At 39.8% G+C, this 16,327-nt stretch overlaps 1 protein-coding gene across 1 annotated transcript in view; it reads left to right on the top strand.

The window, feature by feature from the left end:
• The window catches only part of LOC126092666 (uncharacterized), a 186,831-nt gene extending 171,864 nt beyond the window's left edge, over positions 1-14,967 (top strand). The window contains exons 11-14 of the mRNA XM_049908388.1: positions 123-305; positions 397-599; positions 5,482-5,535; positions 11,392-14,967. Of these exons, the coding sequence (XP_049764345.1) occupies positions 123-305; positions 397-599; positions 5,482-5,535; positions 11,392-11,520 (569 nt within the window). The 3' untranslated portion in view covers positions 11,521-14,967. The remainder of the gene's footprint in view (positions 1-122; positions 306-396; positions 600-5,481; positions 5,536-11,391) is intronic.
• Positions 14,968-16,327: the final 1,360 nt, after the last annotated feature.

The following is a 16,327-nucleotide window of genomic DNA, read 5'->3' as shown; positions in this document are numbered from 1 at the left end:
GTTTGTTTGCAAGTAGTAAGAGTGATATCTCTTTTTTCTGTTAAATTAGTGTTCAAAGACAAATTAGTGTTCAGATGCAAACAATTTTTAAAAGTCTGAAACCATTATATGGCATATTTCAGGTAAACTCATTGCTGACAAATACACTCGGATTCTCACAGTGCCTGGAAAGGATGCAGATGGCCCTGTTTTTGGTCTACCATTCAAATTTCCAGATGATTTCGTGGAAAGTATAGCTGCCCAAAAGACACTTATAAAGAATTTCAGCAAAATGTCTAAAGTGCTGGATCTGGTGAAAGTGTCAGGTTTGTAGTTAGTCATCAACACATCTGTCCCTTTCAAAATATAATAAAAACATAATAATAAAATAAACATCTGCAATACTTCCACTTACAGGATGTGTCATTGGTGTTGATGAGGATACGGCATTTTCATGGCCAACATGTGAAATTTGCGGTAGTGATTTTTTATCTGAAATAGAAGGTGGTGGCTTCTACTGTGAAAAATGCAACCAAGAAACAGAAACAATTACAGCTATGTCACTTGAAGTTAACATTTCTTGTGTGGAAGTATCAGAAGAGTCGAAAGTTAAAATAAAGGTAATTTCAATCCTGTTTTTGTTATAATTAAGTTTCATATCGGAAGTTACTACCATGATCTGAATAGATCTTTTTTCACTGATTTCTCATTAACTGACTAAAGATGTTACTTTAATAGCCAAATAAAATGTGTATGATTTTAAAAATAACTTAAAGATTCTTAAGTAATATGTAATTTTAATATATATTCTCTGAAATGGAATCTATCAGGTATGTACGAAATTAATGTTACAAAATTGTGGATAGAATATAAACAATAGACTGGATAAATACCACCACTTTTAAAATAATGGGAGCATTCAATGGTCGGAAGGATGTAGAAAGCGACCCAATCATTCTAAGCTGTTTTTCTGTAGAGTGAAGAGGCATACACATGCATAGAAACTGCTACATTGTCCTGACATTGTGAACCAATTGAGCATGCAAGCAGCTGCTCATATTTGTAATACCTGCTGCAAATACAAACCTCCCCACCTAGTGGCATTTAAAAATCCACAGTGCGTAAGCACCACAAATAAATGACTTAAATTGGGAGTTGGCAGAACTGGAAAATCAGAAGATTGAGATGGATGGATGGAAATAGTCTTACTAAGGTTTTGTACCCCCATGAACTATGGACCTTGTCATTGGTGGGGTGGCTTGCATGCCCCAGTGATACAGATAGCTGTAGTATAAGTGTACGTACAGTAGCAACCACAACATAAGGGTATATGTTGAGAGGCCAGACAAACATGTAGTTCCTGAAGAGGAACTGCAGCCTTTTCAGTAGTTGTAAGGGCTGCAGTCTGGATGACTGACCGATGTGGCTTTGTAACATCAACCAAAACGACCTTGCTGTGATGGTATTGTGAATGGCTGAAAGCAAGGGGAACTACAGACATAATTTTTACCCAAGGGCATGAGCTCTAATGTGTGGTTAAATGATTGTATCATCTTGGGTAAAATATTCCAGAGGTAAAATAGTCCCCCATTTGGAACTCTGAACAGGGCTACTCAGGAGGATGTCACTATCAAGAGAAACAAAACTGGCACTCTAAGGATCTGATCCCTTAAATCGGCAGTTACCTTAGAAAATTTAAGGGAAATTGATAGGTTAAAGTTAGATATAGTGGGAATTACCGAAGTTGGTGGCATGAGGAACAGCACTTCTGGTCAGGTGAATACAGGGTTATAAATACAAGAGCAGATAGGTGTAATAAAAGTGTAGGTTTAATAATGAATAAGAAAATAGGAGTGCAGGTAAGCTACTGTGAACAGCATAGTGAATGCATTATTGCAGCCAAAATAGACACAAAGCCCACATCCACCACAGTAGAAAAAGTTTATATGCCAACTAGCTCTGCAGATGATGAAGAGGTTGAAAAATGTATGATGAGATGAAAGAAATTATTCACATTAAGGGAGACGGAAATTTAATGGTGATGGGGGACTGGAATTTGATAGTAGGAAAAGGAAGAGAAGGAAAAGTAGTAGGTGAATATGAACTGGCAAAAAATAATGAAAGAGGAAACCACTTGGTAGAATTCTGAACAGAGCATAATTTAATCATCATTAACATTTGGTTTGAGAATCATGAAAGAAGGCTGTATACATGGAAGAGACTTGGAGACACTGGAAGGTTTCAAATTGCTTATATAATGGTAAGATAGAGATTTCAGAACTAGATTTTAAGTTGCAAGACTTTTCCAGGGGCAGATGTGGACACTGACTACAATTTGTTCATTATGAACTGTAGATTAAAACTGAAGAAATTGCAAACAGGTATGAAATTAAGGAGATGGGACCTGGATAAAATGAGATTGACATGAAGTGCAGAATGACTAAGCAGCAGTGGCGACTGCTGTGTCAGAGCATATGAACACCGTACCTTTTGACACCTTGTGGATTTGTTGGTTATATTTCTTTGCATGCTGTTAAATGTTACATAGATGCAGTAATCTGAAACACACGGCACTAAATCTACCAAGCTGTGTATTGTTACTCCTCTAGACTCTGTGAAACTTGGTGTCAGGGTCACAAGCATATCTTCAGTTGTGCATATTTTAACGAGCTGTTCCACATGCGCAACTGGTGTGACACCATTGCCTTTTGGGTTAAATACATACGGATTTGATGAACTATGAACACGAGTCACGGCATGCACAGTTATCCCCTACTGAGCAACTACAAGTTTATGTCAGTGCCACCAGGTGGTAGCACACTGCAGCAGACTTTTATCCTCATTCGCATGGCATAAATCACTCTAGAAGGTAGCACACTCCTCACAAGGGAAACTCTCCACCGCCCCCTCTTCCCTCAAATGGGTAGCCCCTTGAGTTGCCCCCGCCCTCCCCCTCCAGCGTTTGAGAAAGCTCAAAGAAAAGCTCACAATTAACACTGGTACACATTTCTTCAATTTTTTTTCTCCTTGATCTTGCTACAGCTTTATAAGGTGTTCTTCCTTAAATAATACCCAAGAGTGGTGTGGTTTCTCGATTTGATTATGTCTATTTTGTCACTGTCTGCTAGGTAAAACAAAATAGCAATAATATTGCTACCATTGTAACACACACCAAATAAGCAAAACTGTTTTGACACAAATGGTCATTTTTATCTACCTTATTTACATAAATAACATGGCAGAATATAATTCATAAAATACCAATATCAGATGCCTGTTACATCTACTACAAACAAAAAGTTTTATGTTAGGAAATAGTTTCACATTCTCAAGCATGAGATTAAAAAGTGGTAGTAATATGAAATTTTTATATAAATTTTGAAGTTGCCATATTCTTCCATATAATTTGTGCGATGTCCCCATTTCTTCTCCTTCCTCATTCTAACAAACAATCTTGTCATCACTATTTCTGTAACTATTCCTGCCGTTGTCAAAACTTTTTCTCTGGTTAAAATCACTAACCCTACCAGAATCACCTGTTTAGTTATCCCACGTTTAATTCTTCAGTTATGTGTTATTATATGTTCGTACAACACAGTTTCCTCACTATTCTAAGAATAGAACTAAGCGACTGCTGAATGGGGACTGTCCAACTAGTCGTTAGTAGTGCAATTATCTGGCAAAAATTTTCTGTCAAAATTTCATTTTCTTGGATGCACCAAGAAGATAATATGTAATCTTTCTTACCTGTTATTCCTGTTAGTAGTTTATTTCCACTCTGGTAGTCTGAATCTGTGGATTTCATCAGTAACTGTAAAGACACTTATCATTTCCATACCTGTTCAGCCATATAAACAAATAGCAATTGGTATTCAACCATTCAGCTTTATTTGGCTCAGCTCATATAGCTCCATCCCCTTTCATCTTCAGGAAAGTTTCTTATTTCTAGATGCTGCGGGGAGTCCCCTGGCAGAGACATCACGTACACTATGCAGGCGTTCAGAAATCAACTTACGATTTGTTCAGATATAAACTTACAATGTGTTCAGAAATATTCAAATACCAACAGGAATGTGTTTTAGAATCATATGAATAGCCGATAGACCGACATGTGCTGCATGCTAGGCGTTCTTTGAAACAAGGTTTTTTTTCTTCAAGAATATGAATTTGGTGCCCCCTGAAATTTCCGCCTGGGGCAGATACCCCAGGAGATGTACTTGAGGACGATATTAAGGGAATGGAAGAGGTCATAAATGAAGATGAGATGGGAGATATGATATTGCGAGAAGAATTTGAGAGAGCACTGAAGGACATAAGTCGAAACAAAGCCCCAGGAGTAAATGAAATTCTGTTAAATCTTGGGAGAGCCAGCCATGGCAAAACTCTTTCATCTGTTGAGCCAGGTGTATGAGACAGCTGAAATACCCTCAGATCTCAAAAACAATATAGCATCTCCAGTTCCAAAGAAAGCAAGTGCTGACAAGTGTGAATATTACTGAACTATTAGTTTAATAAGTCGTGGTGTCAAAATACTAACACTAATTCTTTACAGAAGAATGGTAAAACTGGTAGAAGCCGACCTTGAAGCAGATCAGTGTGGATTATGGAGAAATGTAGGAACATGCGACGCAATACTGACCCTACAGCTTATCATAGATTATAGGTTTAGAAATCGCAAACCTACATTTATAGCGTTTGTAGGCTTAGAGAAGGCTTTGGACAATGTGGACTGGAATACTCTCTTTGAAATTCTGAGGGTAACAAGGGTAAAATACAGGGAGCAAAAGGCTATTTACAACTTGTATGGAAACCAGATGGCAGTTATAAGAGTTGATGGACATGAAAGGGAAGCAGTGGTTGAGAAGGGACATTGGGTTGTAGCCTATTCCCGATATTATTCAATCTGTATATTGAGTCCTACGTTGTAGGGATGTAAAATTTGTAAGTTCAGTTTAAAAGTGGGAACACAGCACAGTGTTAAAAGGTCCTGAAGCAGACCTGAAAAAAAAATCTTCATAGTATATCCTATTACAGTGCAGAGAATTTTGAATGATAACTATGTATAATAGTATCTGTAAGTACTTTTTTTGTTTGATTATATTGAACAGTTTAATTAACCATCTCTTTTAACCTGAAATTCCACTTCTTCACTACATAACAGTATGTGTACAGTAACATTAGATAAATTCTGTTAGTTTATATATTGTAAGTTGTATTTATCAAAATTTATACAAGGCAGGCAATGTAAGAGTAAGATCTGTTTTGGGGTGAGTTCAGATAAAGATTAAAGATGGTTGTAGTAAAGTGGACATTGGATCTATCTGTAGCTCTCTCTTGAAAATTTGGTGTGTGTTGACAGCTATATTTTCAACTTGCTGTTTTCAACAAAACATTGTGGCATATATCTTTTTGTTTATGATTTAAAAGTCCTTTTACCTCTTTACCACCTGTAAATTGTAATAGTAATAGGTGTTAAAACTCTGTTGACATTTTATTTCACAGCTCCTGCAGAAGTCGATTGCAAATTTACTGCCTCCTGAACCAAGTGGAAGTGAAGTAAGTATTTTCAGTGCATCTCCATTGGAAAAAATTATACTCCATTGCAGGACAATAAAGAATTAGCAGGGTGTTGAGACAAAGAAAACAAGCATGAAAGAGCCAGTAAATATCTATAAAGTAATCTTAATGATTTAGGTAGTAAAGGTAATAACTTCATCCAAAAGCTAGCAATGTTTTCGATCTTGATTAGATGCCTGGTGACCCCTCAACACATTGACTGTTAGGTGAGTTTTATTACCTTTACTCCTTAAATCATTTATATTCCACAAAGGATTTACCATTACCATATTTAAATTAACTTTAAAGATGAAATGTTGAGTTGCAGATTGGCACAATGAAAAAACAGTTGCACAGTATCTTTTGGCCAAAGGAAAAACACAACACACACACACACACACACACACACACACACACACACACACACACACACACACACATTCATTCACACATGCAAGCACACCTCATGCACACATGAGCGCCATCCCTCCAATGATGAATGATAATAATAATAAATAGGATAAATTGGCTCTCACCATGTAGAGGTGGTATTTAGTGGCAGACAGGCAATTTGAAAGTAAGTAGACTAAGCTACCAAAGTCCTCAGTAGTCATATGTGTGAGAGTTGCGCAGATATGAATGTGTGTGTGTTTTCTACACTGAAGGAAGACTTTTTCTGATAGCTTAGTCTACGTTTAAATGTGCCTGTCTGCCTCCTTTATGTGGTGGCTATCCTATTTCATCGCTGTGATTTTACAAGTGGGGTAAAAAAAGAAAACAAGGCACTTTGAATTAGGTGAATGCTGTATTGTCAAGTATATGCAATAAAAATTTTCATGGTTCAGTGGCCTGTTAAAAGTGTTTTAATTGGATGCTACTTTGATGATTTGCATGTTGCTAACTTATCCCAGTTATTCAGTCATCTTATCAGGAGAAAGGTCCCTACAGTTTAATGTGAAATCCAAGCCATGTGTTGTTTCTGATGGTCTCCAAGTCATTGAGAGTTGAATTCTAAGTAAAAAGCAGACTGAAAAAATCCATACTCCAACCAAGATTCTTCAATCTTGCGACATTTCAGATTCCAGGCATGCACTTTACTGCAAGACCAGAAAGCCTTACATACAATATAAAATCCAGGATGGAATGTAACAATACCAGAGAAGGAAAGTTGCTACTCACCATATAGCAGAGATGCCGAGTCGCGATAGGCACAATGAAAAGATTCACACAATTAAAGCTTTTGGCCATTAAGGCCTTTGGCAGCAGTACACACACACACACACACACACACACACACACACACACACACACACACACACGCCCCCCCTCCCCCCCCCCACACACACACACATTAACGCAACTTGCACACACATCTGCAGTCTCAGAGAGCTGAGACCACACTGCGAACAGCAACACCAGTGCATGATGGGAGTGGCGACTGGGTGGGGGTAAGGAGGAGGCTGTGGCGGGTAGGGAGAGGGATAGTATGGTGGGAGTGGCGGACAGTCAAGTGTTGCAGTTTAGATGGAGGGCAAGAGAGAAGGTGTGGAGGGGGGGAGGGGGTAAGTAGCGGAAAGGAGAGAAATAAAAGAAATTAAAAGACTGGGTGTGGCGGTGAAATGACGGCTGTGTAATGCTGGAATGGGAACAGGGAGGGAGCTGGATGGATGAGGACAGTGACTAACGGAGGTTGAGGCCAGGAGGGTTACAGGAACGTAGGATGTATTGCAGGGTAAGTTCCCACCTGCGCAATTCAGAAAAGCTGGTGTTAGTGGGAAGGATCCATATGGCATAGGCTGTGAAGCAGTCATTACGATGAGGGATATCATGTTTGGCAGTGTGTTCAGCAACAGGGTGGCCCACTTGTTTTTTGACCACAGTTTGTTGGTGGCCGTTCATGCGGACAGACAGATTGTTGATTGTCATGCCTACATAGAATGCAGCACAGTGGTTGCAGATTAGCTTGTAGATCACATGACTGGTTTCACAGGTAGCCCTGCCTTTGATGTCGTAGGTAATGTTAGTGACCGGACTGGAGTAGGTGGTAGTAGGAGGATGTATGGGACAGGTCTTGCATCTAGGTCTATTACAGGGGTATGAGCTATGAGCTATGAGGTAAGGGATTGGGGGTTGTGTAACGATGGACGAGTATATTGTGTAGGTTCGGTGGACAGCAGAATACCACGGTCGGAGGGGTGGAAAGGGTAGTGGGCAGGACATTTCTCATTTCAGGGCACGACGAGAGGTAATCGTAACCCTGGTGAAGAATGTAATTCAGTTGCTCCAGTCCCGGATGGTACTGAGTTACGAGGGGAATGCTCCTCTGTGGCCAGGCTGTGGGACTTTGCGAGATGGTGGGAGACTGGAAAGATAAGGCACAGGAGATTGGTTTTTGTACAAGGATGGGAGGATAATTACGGTCAGTGAAGGCTTCAGTGAGACCCTCGGTATATTTTGAGAGGGACTGTTCGTCACTGCAGATGTGACGACCACGGGTGGCTAGGCTGTACAGAAGGGACTTCTTGGTATGGAATGGGTGGCAGCTGTTGAAGTGGAGGTATTGCTGGTGATTATTAGGTTTGATATGGACGAAGGTACTGATGTAGCCATCTCTGAGGTGAAGGTCAACATCTAGAAAGGTGGCTTGTTGGGTTGAGTAGGACCAGGTGAAGCAAATGGGGGAGAAGTTGTTGAGGTTCTTGAGGAATGTGAATAAGGTGTCCTCACCTTCAATCCAGATAGCAAAGATGTCATCAGTGAATCTGAACCAGGTGAGGGGTTTAGGATTCTGGGTTTTTGAGGAGGATTCCTCTAGATTGCCCATGATTAGGTTAGCATAGGGTGGTGCCATGTGGGTGCCCATAGCCATACCACGGATTTGTTTGTAGGTAATGCCTTCAAAGGAGAAGTAATTGTGGGTGAGAATATAGCTGTTCATGGAGACTAGAAAGGAGGTTGTTGGTTTGGAATCCATAGGGCGTTTGGAAAGGTAGTGTTCGACAGCAGTAAGGCCATGGGCATTAGGAATGTTAGTGTTTAGGGAGGTGGCATCAATAGTGACGAGCAGGGCACCGTGTGGTAAAGGGATAGGAACTGTGGAGAGTGAGTCGAGGAAATGATTGGTATCTTTTATATAGGAGGAGAGGTTCCGGGTAGTAGGTTGAAGGTGTAGGTCTACAAGAGCAGAGATTCTCTCAGTGGGGGCACAGTAACCGGCCACAATGGGGTGTCCTAGGTGGTTGGGTTTATGGACTTTAGGAAGCATGTAGAAGGTGGGAGTGCGGGGAGTGGTAGGGGTAAGTAGAGACATGGATTCTGGGGAGAGGTTCTGGGATGGGCCTAAGGATTTGAGTAGTGACTGGAGATCCTGCTGGATTACTGGAATGGGATTACTGTGGCATGGTTTGCAGGTAGATGTATCTGACAGCTGACAGAGTCCTTGTGCCACGTAATCCTTGCAGTTCAAAGCAACGGTGGTGGAGCCTTTGTCAGCAGGTAGGATTATAAGATCGGGATCAGTGTTTAGATGGTGGACTGCGGTTCTTTCTGCGGATGTAAGGTTAGTTTGCATGTTGAGAGATTTGGGGAATGATTTTGAGGCAAGGTTCGAGGTTAAGAAATTCTGGAAAGTTAACAGGGGATGTTTTGGAGGCAGTGGGGTTGGATCACGGTTGAATGGAAGAGTGAACTGAGTTTAGGCAAGGTTCAATATTGGTCTTTGGTTGAGTCTGATTGTTCGGGTTGGTAGCGAAAAAGTGTTTCCACTGTAGGGACCGGGAGAAGGAGAGAAGGGCTTTAACTAGTCCAGCATGGTTGGATTTGGGAGTGGGGCAAAAGGTGAGGCCTTTGGAAACGACTGGTATTTCTGTGGGACTAAGGCTTCTGGAGGAAATGTTAATAACTGTGTTGTGGGTCTGTTTAGGTTCTGGGTTCTGTGTGTTGGTGGGAGGGAGTTTTGGAGGGTGGGGTAAATGTAGTAGATCTGCGAGACAGGGTTTGTCAGCTATGAGGTGCGTGGGGGAGGTTTGGAGGTGGTTGTAGAAGTAGTGGACAGTGGTACTCCGAGGTGGGAGTAGGAAGTGAGTAGGATGGAGAGCTTTTTGAGGTGGTGTTGCGCATGATGCTCAAGTTCCTGCAGGGCGAGGGTTTCAATGTGTGTTATGGGTTCCAGGTTCACTTTCCAGTCTCCCACCACCGCCCAAAAAAGTCCCACAGTCCAGCCACAGAGGAGCATTCCCCCCGTAACTCAGTACCATCCGGGACTGGAGCAACTGAATTACATTCTCCGCCAGGGTTACGATTACCTCTCGTCATGCACTGAAATGGGAAATGTCCTGCCCACTACCCTTCCCACCCCTCCTACCATGGTATTGCGCCGTCCACTGAACCTACACAATATACTCGTCCATCCTTACACAACACCCAATCCCTTACCTCATGGCTCATTCCCCTGCAATAGACCTAGATGCAAGACCTGTCCCATACATCCTCCTACTACCACCTACTCCAGTCCGGTCACTAACATCACCTATCCCATCAAAGGCAGGGCTACCTGTGAAACCAGTCATGTGATTTACAAGCTAAGCTGCAACCTCTGTGCTGCATTCTATGTAGGCATGACAAGCAACAAGCTGTATGTCCACATGAATGGCCACGGACAACTTGTGGCCGACAGACAAGTGGACCACCCTGTTGCTGAACACGTTACCAAACATGATATCCCTTATCGTAATGACTGCTTCAGAGCCTGTGCCATATGGATACTTCCCACCAACACCAGCTTTTCTGAATTTCGCAGGTGGGAACTCACCCTGCAATACATCCTACATTCCCGTAACCCTCCTGGCCTCAACCTTCGTTAGTCACTGTACTCACCCATCCAGCCCCCTCCCTGTTCCCATTCCAGCACTACACAGCCGTCATTTCACTGCCACACCCAGTCCTTTAATTTCTTTTATTTCTCTCCTTTCTGCTACTTACCCCTCCCCCTCCGCACCTTCTCTCCTGCCCTCCATCTAAACTGCAACACTTGACTGTCCGCCACTCCCACCATACTATCCCTCTCCCTCCCCGCCACAGCCTCCTCCTTACCCCCACCCAGTCACCACTCCCATCATACCGAGCGAGGTGGCGCAGTGGTTAGACACTGGACTCGCATTCGGAAGGATGACGGTTCAATCCCGCGTCCGGCCATCCTGGTTTAGGTTTTCCGTGATTTCCCTAAATCACTCCAGGCAAATGTCGGGATGGTTCCTCTGAAAGAGCACGGCCGACTTCCTTCCCCATCCTTCCGTAATCCGATGAGACCGGTGACCACGCTGTCTGGTCTCCTTCCCCAAATCAACCAACCAACCACTCCCATCATGCACTGGTGCTGCTGTTCGCAGTGTGGTTTCAGCTCTCTGAGACTGCAGATGTGTGTGCAAGTTGCAATTGTGTGTGTGTGTGTGTGTGTGTGTGTGTGTGTGTGTGTGTGTGTGTGTGTGTGTGTGTGTGTGTGTGTCTACGCTGCCAAAGGCCTTAATGGCTGAAAGCTTTAATTGTGAGAGTCTTTTTTATTGTGCCTGTCGCGACTCAGCATCTCCGCTATATGGTGAGTAGCAACTTTCCTTCTCTGGTATTGTTACATACAATATAATGAGAAAAGAAAACAAGGAAAGACAATATGCAAATAGTGTAACACCTGCTACTGTGTTCACATAAAATTAGAAACACACATCAGATGAACTGTTACCTACACTTTCCCACATGTCTCAAAGTGTGTAACAATATAGTACAAACTGACAGTAGCCAATAGTGTCTTTCTTTCTTTTGTTTGCCAAGTGTTTTTATTTTTATTTTTTATATTTTTTCCAGGGGTATGACGTCCTTTCGGTCCTGGGCAAATACATAGGCCCAATCACATGTTTGGTAGTTAAAGTAAATGAAGTGCTTTCGGTCAAAAGTTACCATCTTGATGAAGTATTATTGTTTGAAAATATTTGATAAGTATTTTTGGTCGTTATGAAGCTAAATGCTGAAGTGCTTCACTCCACCTAGAGCTATAAGAACATTTAGTGTTAGTCACTAGAAGAGTTATTTATTTTTGACTGTTACACTGCATTTTTCATGTTCGTAATATTACTTTGCTAAAGTTCAAATGTTTTTTAACCTGGAAAGTACAAATAAGCATTGCAGATGCTGTAATATGTAGACACTCCATTGTTGGAGCTGTGCTGTTAAATATTGATTTATTTATTAACTGTTGATTTTTTGAAAATAATTAAGGTTTCATTGTGTCTTTGATTCAATAATTATTTTGCTGCTACCTTGTGAATTGCTACATAAACAAAGAGAATCAAAGGGTTTTAAATAAGGTTCACTGTTGTGATTGAAATTTCCAAACACTCTTGATATATTTGTGTAACATTTTCCATCACTTTCTTAAACTCCTTTACTTGAATGCAGCCTTGAACAATCACAGGTGATTCTTTTGTTCATCCTTTCTCAGTTGACTCACGTTGCATGACAAACCATATTTATAAAATTTGTGTGTGGAGTACATGTTAAATTCTTTGCTTACCACTGGAGGAAATAACTCAGTTAGCTTGTTTTATATGTAGGGTGCAGTGGTGTTTTAAGAATTATTGTTTTAATGTATCTGTCAGGCTAAGATGATATATTGAATCAGAAGACTTATCAAATAGCTGCAAATCTTTATACTCCATTATTCATTAACAATTTGGCATAATAATACTATTACAATCAAATGCCTTCAAACATTTCTCAGAATTTTAAATGTCTCATTCTGCTCTGAAAGTACATCTTCTCAAAACAGAGTTTATATGTCATCTTTAACCAAACTGTCGCAGAAGAGTTAACTTTACCCAAAAGCTCTTGTTCCTTCCCGTTAAGGAAAATTATTATCTGTATTTAAAAGCGGATCATACCCACAAATATTCTCATCTATTTATTGTTTGTTATGAGTTTCTTACAGTGAACCCAAGACAAGAAGAAAATTTGTATAGCTTTGACTATCAAAATAAAATAAAACAATATGCTGTCAGTTAGTTTCCATATAGAAAACTGATAGTAGTTAAGGATTTTCTTTAATACTATTTCTGGTAGGAAATTCATCTTTCATATTATACTATTTCTGTATTTTATCTGTTCATGATTCCATCTTCATTCACTTGTTGTACCTCGAAAGGTGATTGTGCTGTATTCTCTTGGAGCTATCACAATAAAGGACTCAATTCCAATTGCTCTGGATGAACCATATGGCCTGGATGGTGACCAGAGCAAACACCTTCCTAATTAGAGTAAAAGACCATGAAGTGAACCTAAACAAGCCACAGAGTTCTTTTGGTGACCACTGAGTTGGTTTGTTATGAACTACTTGTCAAGTAAAAACCACCTGTTCCTTACAAATCTTGTTGAAGAAAAGCGTAAAGATAATTAGAATCTTTCTGCCTGTCATTGAAAGCAATTTTGGTGGCTGTTTGGAAATGAAAACTTGATCTGGCAGTCATTACTCATTTAATTTGAGAGCCTGCTGACATTTGCCAGCCTTCTGCTTTCTATCTTGCGAACTGCAATGGAAACTGTGTTACTGAACATAGCAAATATTAACTTACTTACTGTAGTCACTTGACAGACAAATGATGTTTGTCTGAGGTAAGCTAGATCAGGTTATTTTGTTCATTCACTTGGCCAAAGTGTGTTGTAGCATGAAATGATTTATCAAGAGTAAGAACAAATAACTATGAATGAATTGAAGACAATAGTTATGCCACAGTGCCAGTTCAGTGGAATTTATAACCCAGCAGAATTTTTTTTCCCATCTTGAAAAGGATTGTGCATCCTGAAAAGTTGCATGAAGTAAGGTCACTAAAAAGCCTACATTCAGAGTATAGTAAAGGATCTTCACTTTCTTCCGTGTATTTTCCCCTAGGATAGATATGGATAGGTAACCCATATGCCCCCTCTGCTTTTCCTCTTGTTCTCAGTATAATGCCATTGTCTAACCTTCCTTTAACTTTTTAGTAATATTTTCATTGCTCTTCGGTAATTTGCTTTTATTAAATGTACGCCCTGTTGATTACATTCCTGAGCCACTTTTACTTGAATGTGTCAACATTTTATGCATTTCAGAAGTTTCTTCTCTCACCTTACTTTCATACATATAACTTATTCTTGGTATGAATTGTCTTTTGTCACCTCTAATTAAACCCATCTGCATTTTGTTTAGCTCTCTTAATTATTTTACTTACTCCAGTAACTAAAGGCCACAATAGGTTAAAATTGAAACTCACTGGCTGTGAAATCTACTGTTCTGTTTTGCAATATTCTTTTACTGTTTTAAATTGTACGTACTCGTTATTATCAGACACCCAGTTGTCATTACAGACTAGCATATAAAGTCCAAATCAGTGTTCGACAACAGCGTGGTGCTCTTACTCTTTTGATGCCTTCTGCCCTTCTTTCCAAAGAACTATTATATATGGATGCCCCATGTGGAGTCTGACTGTGCAGAGCCTCATTTCTTCAGTGGTTGGCACATTGGACTTGCATTCAGGAGGACTGTGGTTCAAGTCCCCATCCAGCCAACCAGATTTAGGTTTTCCAGGATCTGTCTAAATTGCTTAAGGCAAATGCTGGTATGGCTCCTTTGAAAAGGGTGCAGATTATTCCCTTCGTCGTCCTTTCCTAATTTGAGCTTCTGCTCCATCTCAAATAACCACATTCTCTTCAGGACATTAAACACTAATCTTCTGCCTTTATTCTCTTTTCCCCTTTAATTACTGATATTTGTTACCATAGAGCAGTTACCAATAGAGTTCCAGCATAATAGCTGCTGAAACTATTCCATTCCATTCTGTTTGTGTTGTGAAGTGAGCTAGCATTTGTTTCTACAGCATGTTATTGGGACTATAATCATTAAGGATATTTCTCTTCTGTGAAAGTCCTTATCTGTGGCATTGCCTGTTAGATACAAGTTTTATCACAGCTGCCGTTTACAAGCTAATAAAGATGCAGACCATACAGCAGGGTTTTATGGCCGTAATAAAATAGAGATAATCAGAAAACACCCCTAATAGATACTGTTTTGTAGTTATGAGAAATAATGTTTATCATAAATGAAATATTCAGCACACAAAAATGTGTCGTATGATTTCCATACTTTTAGGACTGGAAATAAAAGTTACTATTCAAAATGTTACCATATACTGTCAAAGCAGTAGACAGTGGACCTCCAGATTACATGCAGACCATATAAATCATGTTGTTAAATCATCATAAAATATTATTTATGTATACACAAATTGTTTTATTGAACCAGATTTATGCTAACATTATGTGAGAGTATAGGAGAATTCTGTATTTAATTTAATTTTGTATGTGGCTTAAATATTCTGTAAATTGGTTATTTTTAAATAATTTTTCCATATTGTGAAGTTAATAATTTGTTTATTAAAAACTCAAAAAATTATTATTTTTTTGTTATGGTTCTATTACAGTGGCTAAAAGATGTCCTTAATTAATGCTGGTCACACCTTTTTGCTGGAGGATTAAATGAAATGAAATATGTGTAGTGCTAACAAATTAATTATTCCAAAGATAAGTGATGATAAAAAGAGCCACAAAATTACAGGCCGATAAACAGCAGGATCTTGGAACATGCATTGTGTTTGGACATTATGAGTTACCTCAAGACAACAGTCTATTGACCCTCAGTCAGCATGGTTTTAGAAGGCATTGTTCTTGTGAAACACAACTACTTCTTTTCTCACATACGTGTTGAGTGCTATTGACAAGGAATTTCAGATTGATTCCATGTTTCTAAATTTCCGGAAGCCTTTTAATACTGTGCTGCACAAGCGGCTTGCAGTGAAATTACATGCTTATGGAATATCATCTCAGTTATGTGACTGGATTTGTGATTTCCTGTCAGTGAGCTCACAGCTCATAGTAATTGACAGAAAGTCATCAAGTAAAACACAAGTGATTTCTAGTGTTCCCCAAAGTAGTGCTAGAGGCCCTCTGTTGTTTCTTATCTGTATAAACAATATTGCAGACAATCAGAGCAGCCATCTTAGGTTGTTTGCAGATGATGCTGCTGTTTATCATCTTCCAAAGTCATCAGAAGATTGAAACAAATTGCAAAATGATTTAGAAAAGATATCTGTATGGTGCAAAAATTGGCAATTGATGCTAACTAACGAAAAGTGTGAGGTATACACATGAGTGCTAAAGGAATCTGTTAAACTTCTGTTATGTGATAAGACAGTCAAATCTAAAGGCTGGAAATTCAACTGAATGCCGAGGAATTAAATTGGAAAGGACACATAGCAAAAGTTGTGGGGAAGACAATCCAAAGACTCTGTTTAATCGGCAGAACATGTACAAACTGTAATAGATCTGCTAATGAGACTGCCTACACTACACTTGTCTGACCTCTTTTGCAGTGAGAAGAGCAGCTCTTATTGTTTTATTGCAAAATAGGGGAGAGAATGTCATTGATATGAAAAAGGATTTGGGGTGACTCATTAAAACAAAGGCTTTTTCGTTGTGTCAAAATCTTCTCATGAAATTTCAATCATCATCTTTCTCCTCTGAATGCAAAAATATTTTGTTGATGCTGCCCCACACAGGGAGAAATGATCATCATAATAAAATAATGGAAATCAGAGCTCGTATGGAAAGGTATAGTTGTTCGAGATTGGAATAATAGAGAACTATTGTGAAGGTTGTTAGATGAACCCTGTGCCAGCCAATTAAGTTTAATTTGCTCAACTGTACAATTGAGGCA

Source organism: Schistocerca cancellata, chromosome 7 (genome assembly GCF_023864275.1).
Source record: "Schistocerca cancellata isolate TAMUIC-IGC-003103 chromosome 7, iqSchCanc2.1, whole genome shotgun sequence".
In the NCBI taxonomy this organism is placed as follows: Eukaryota; Metazoa; Arthropoda; class Insecta; order Orthoptera; family Acrididae; genus Schistocerca; species Schistocerca cancellata.
The sequence above is the reverse complement of the archived record's forward strand: the minus strand, read 5'-3'. Positions and strand labels throughout refer to the sequence as shown.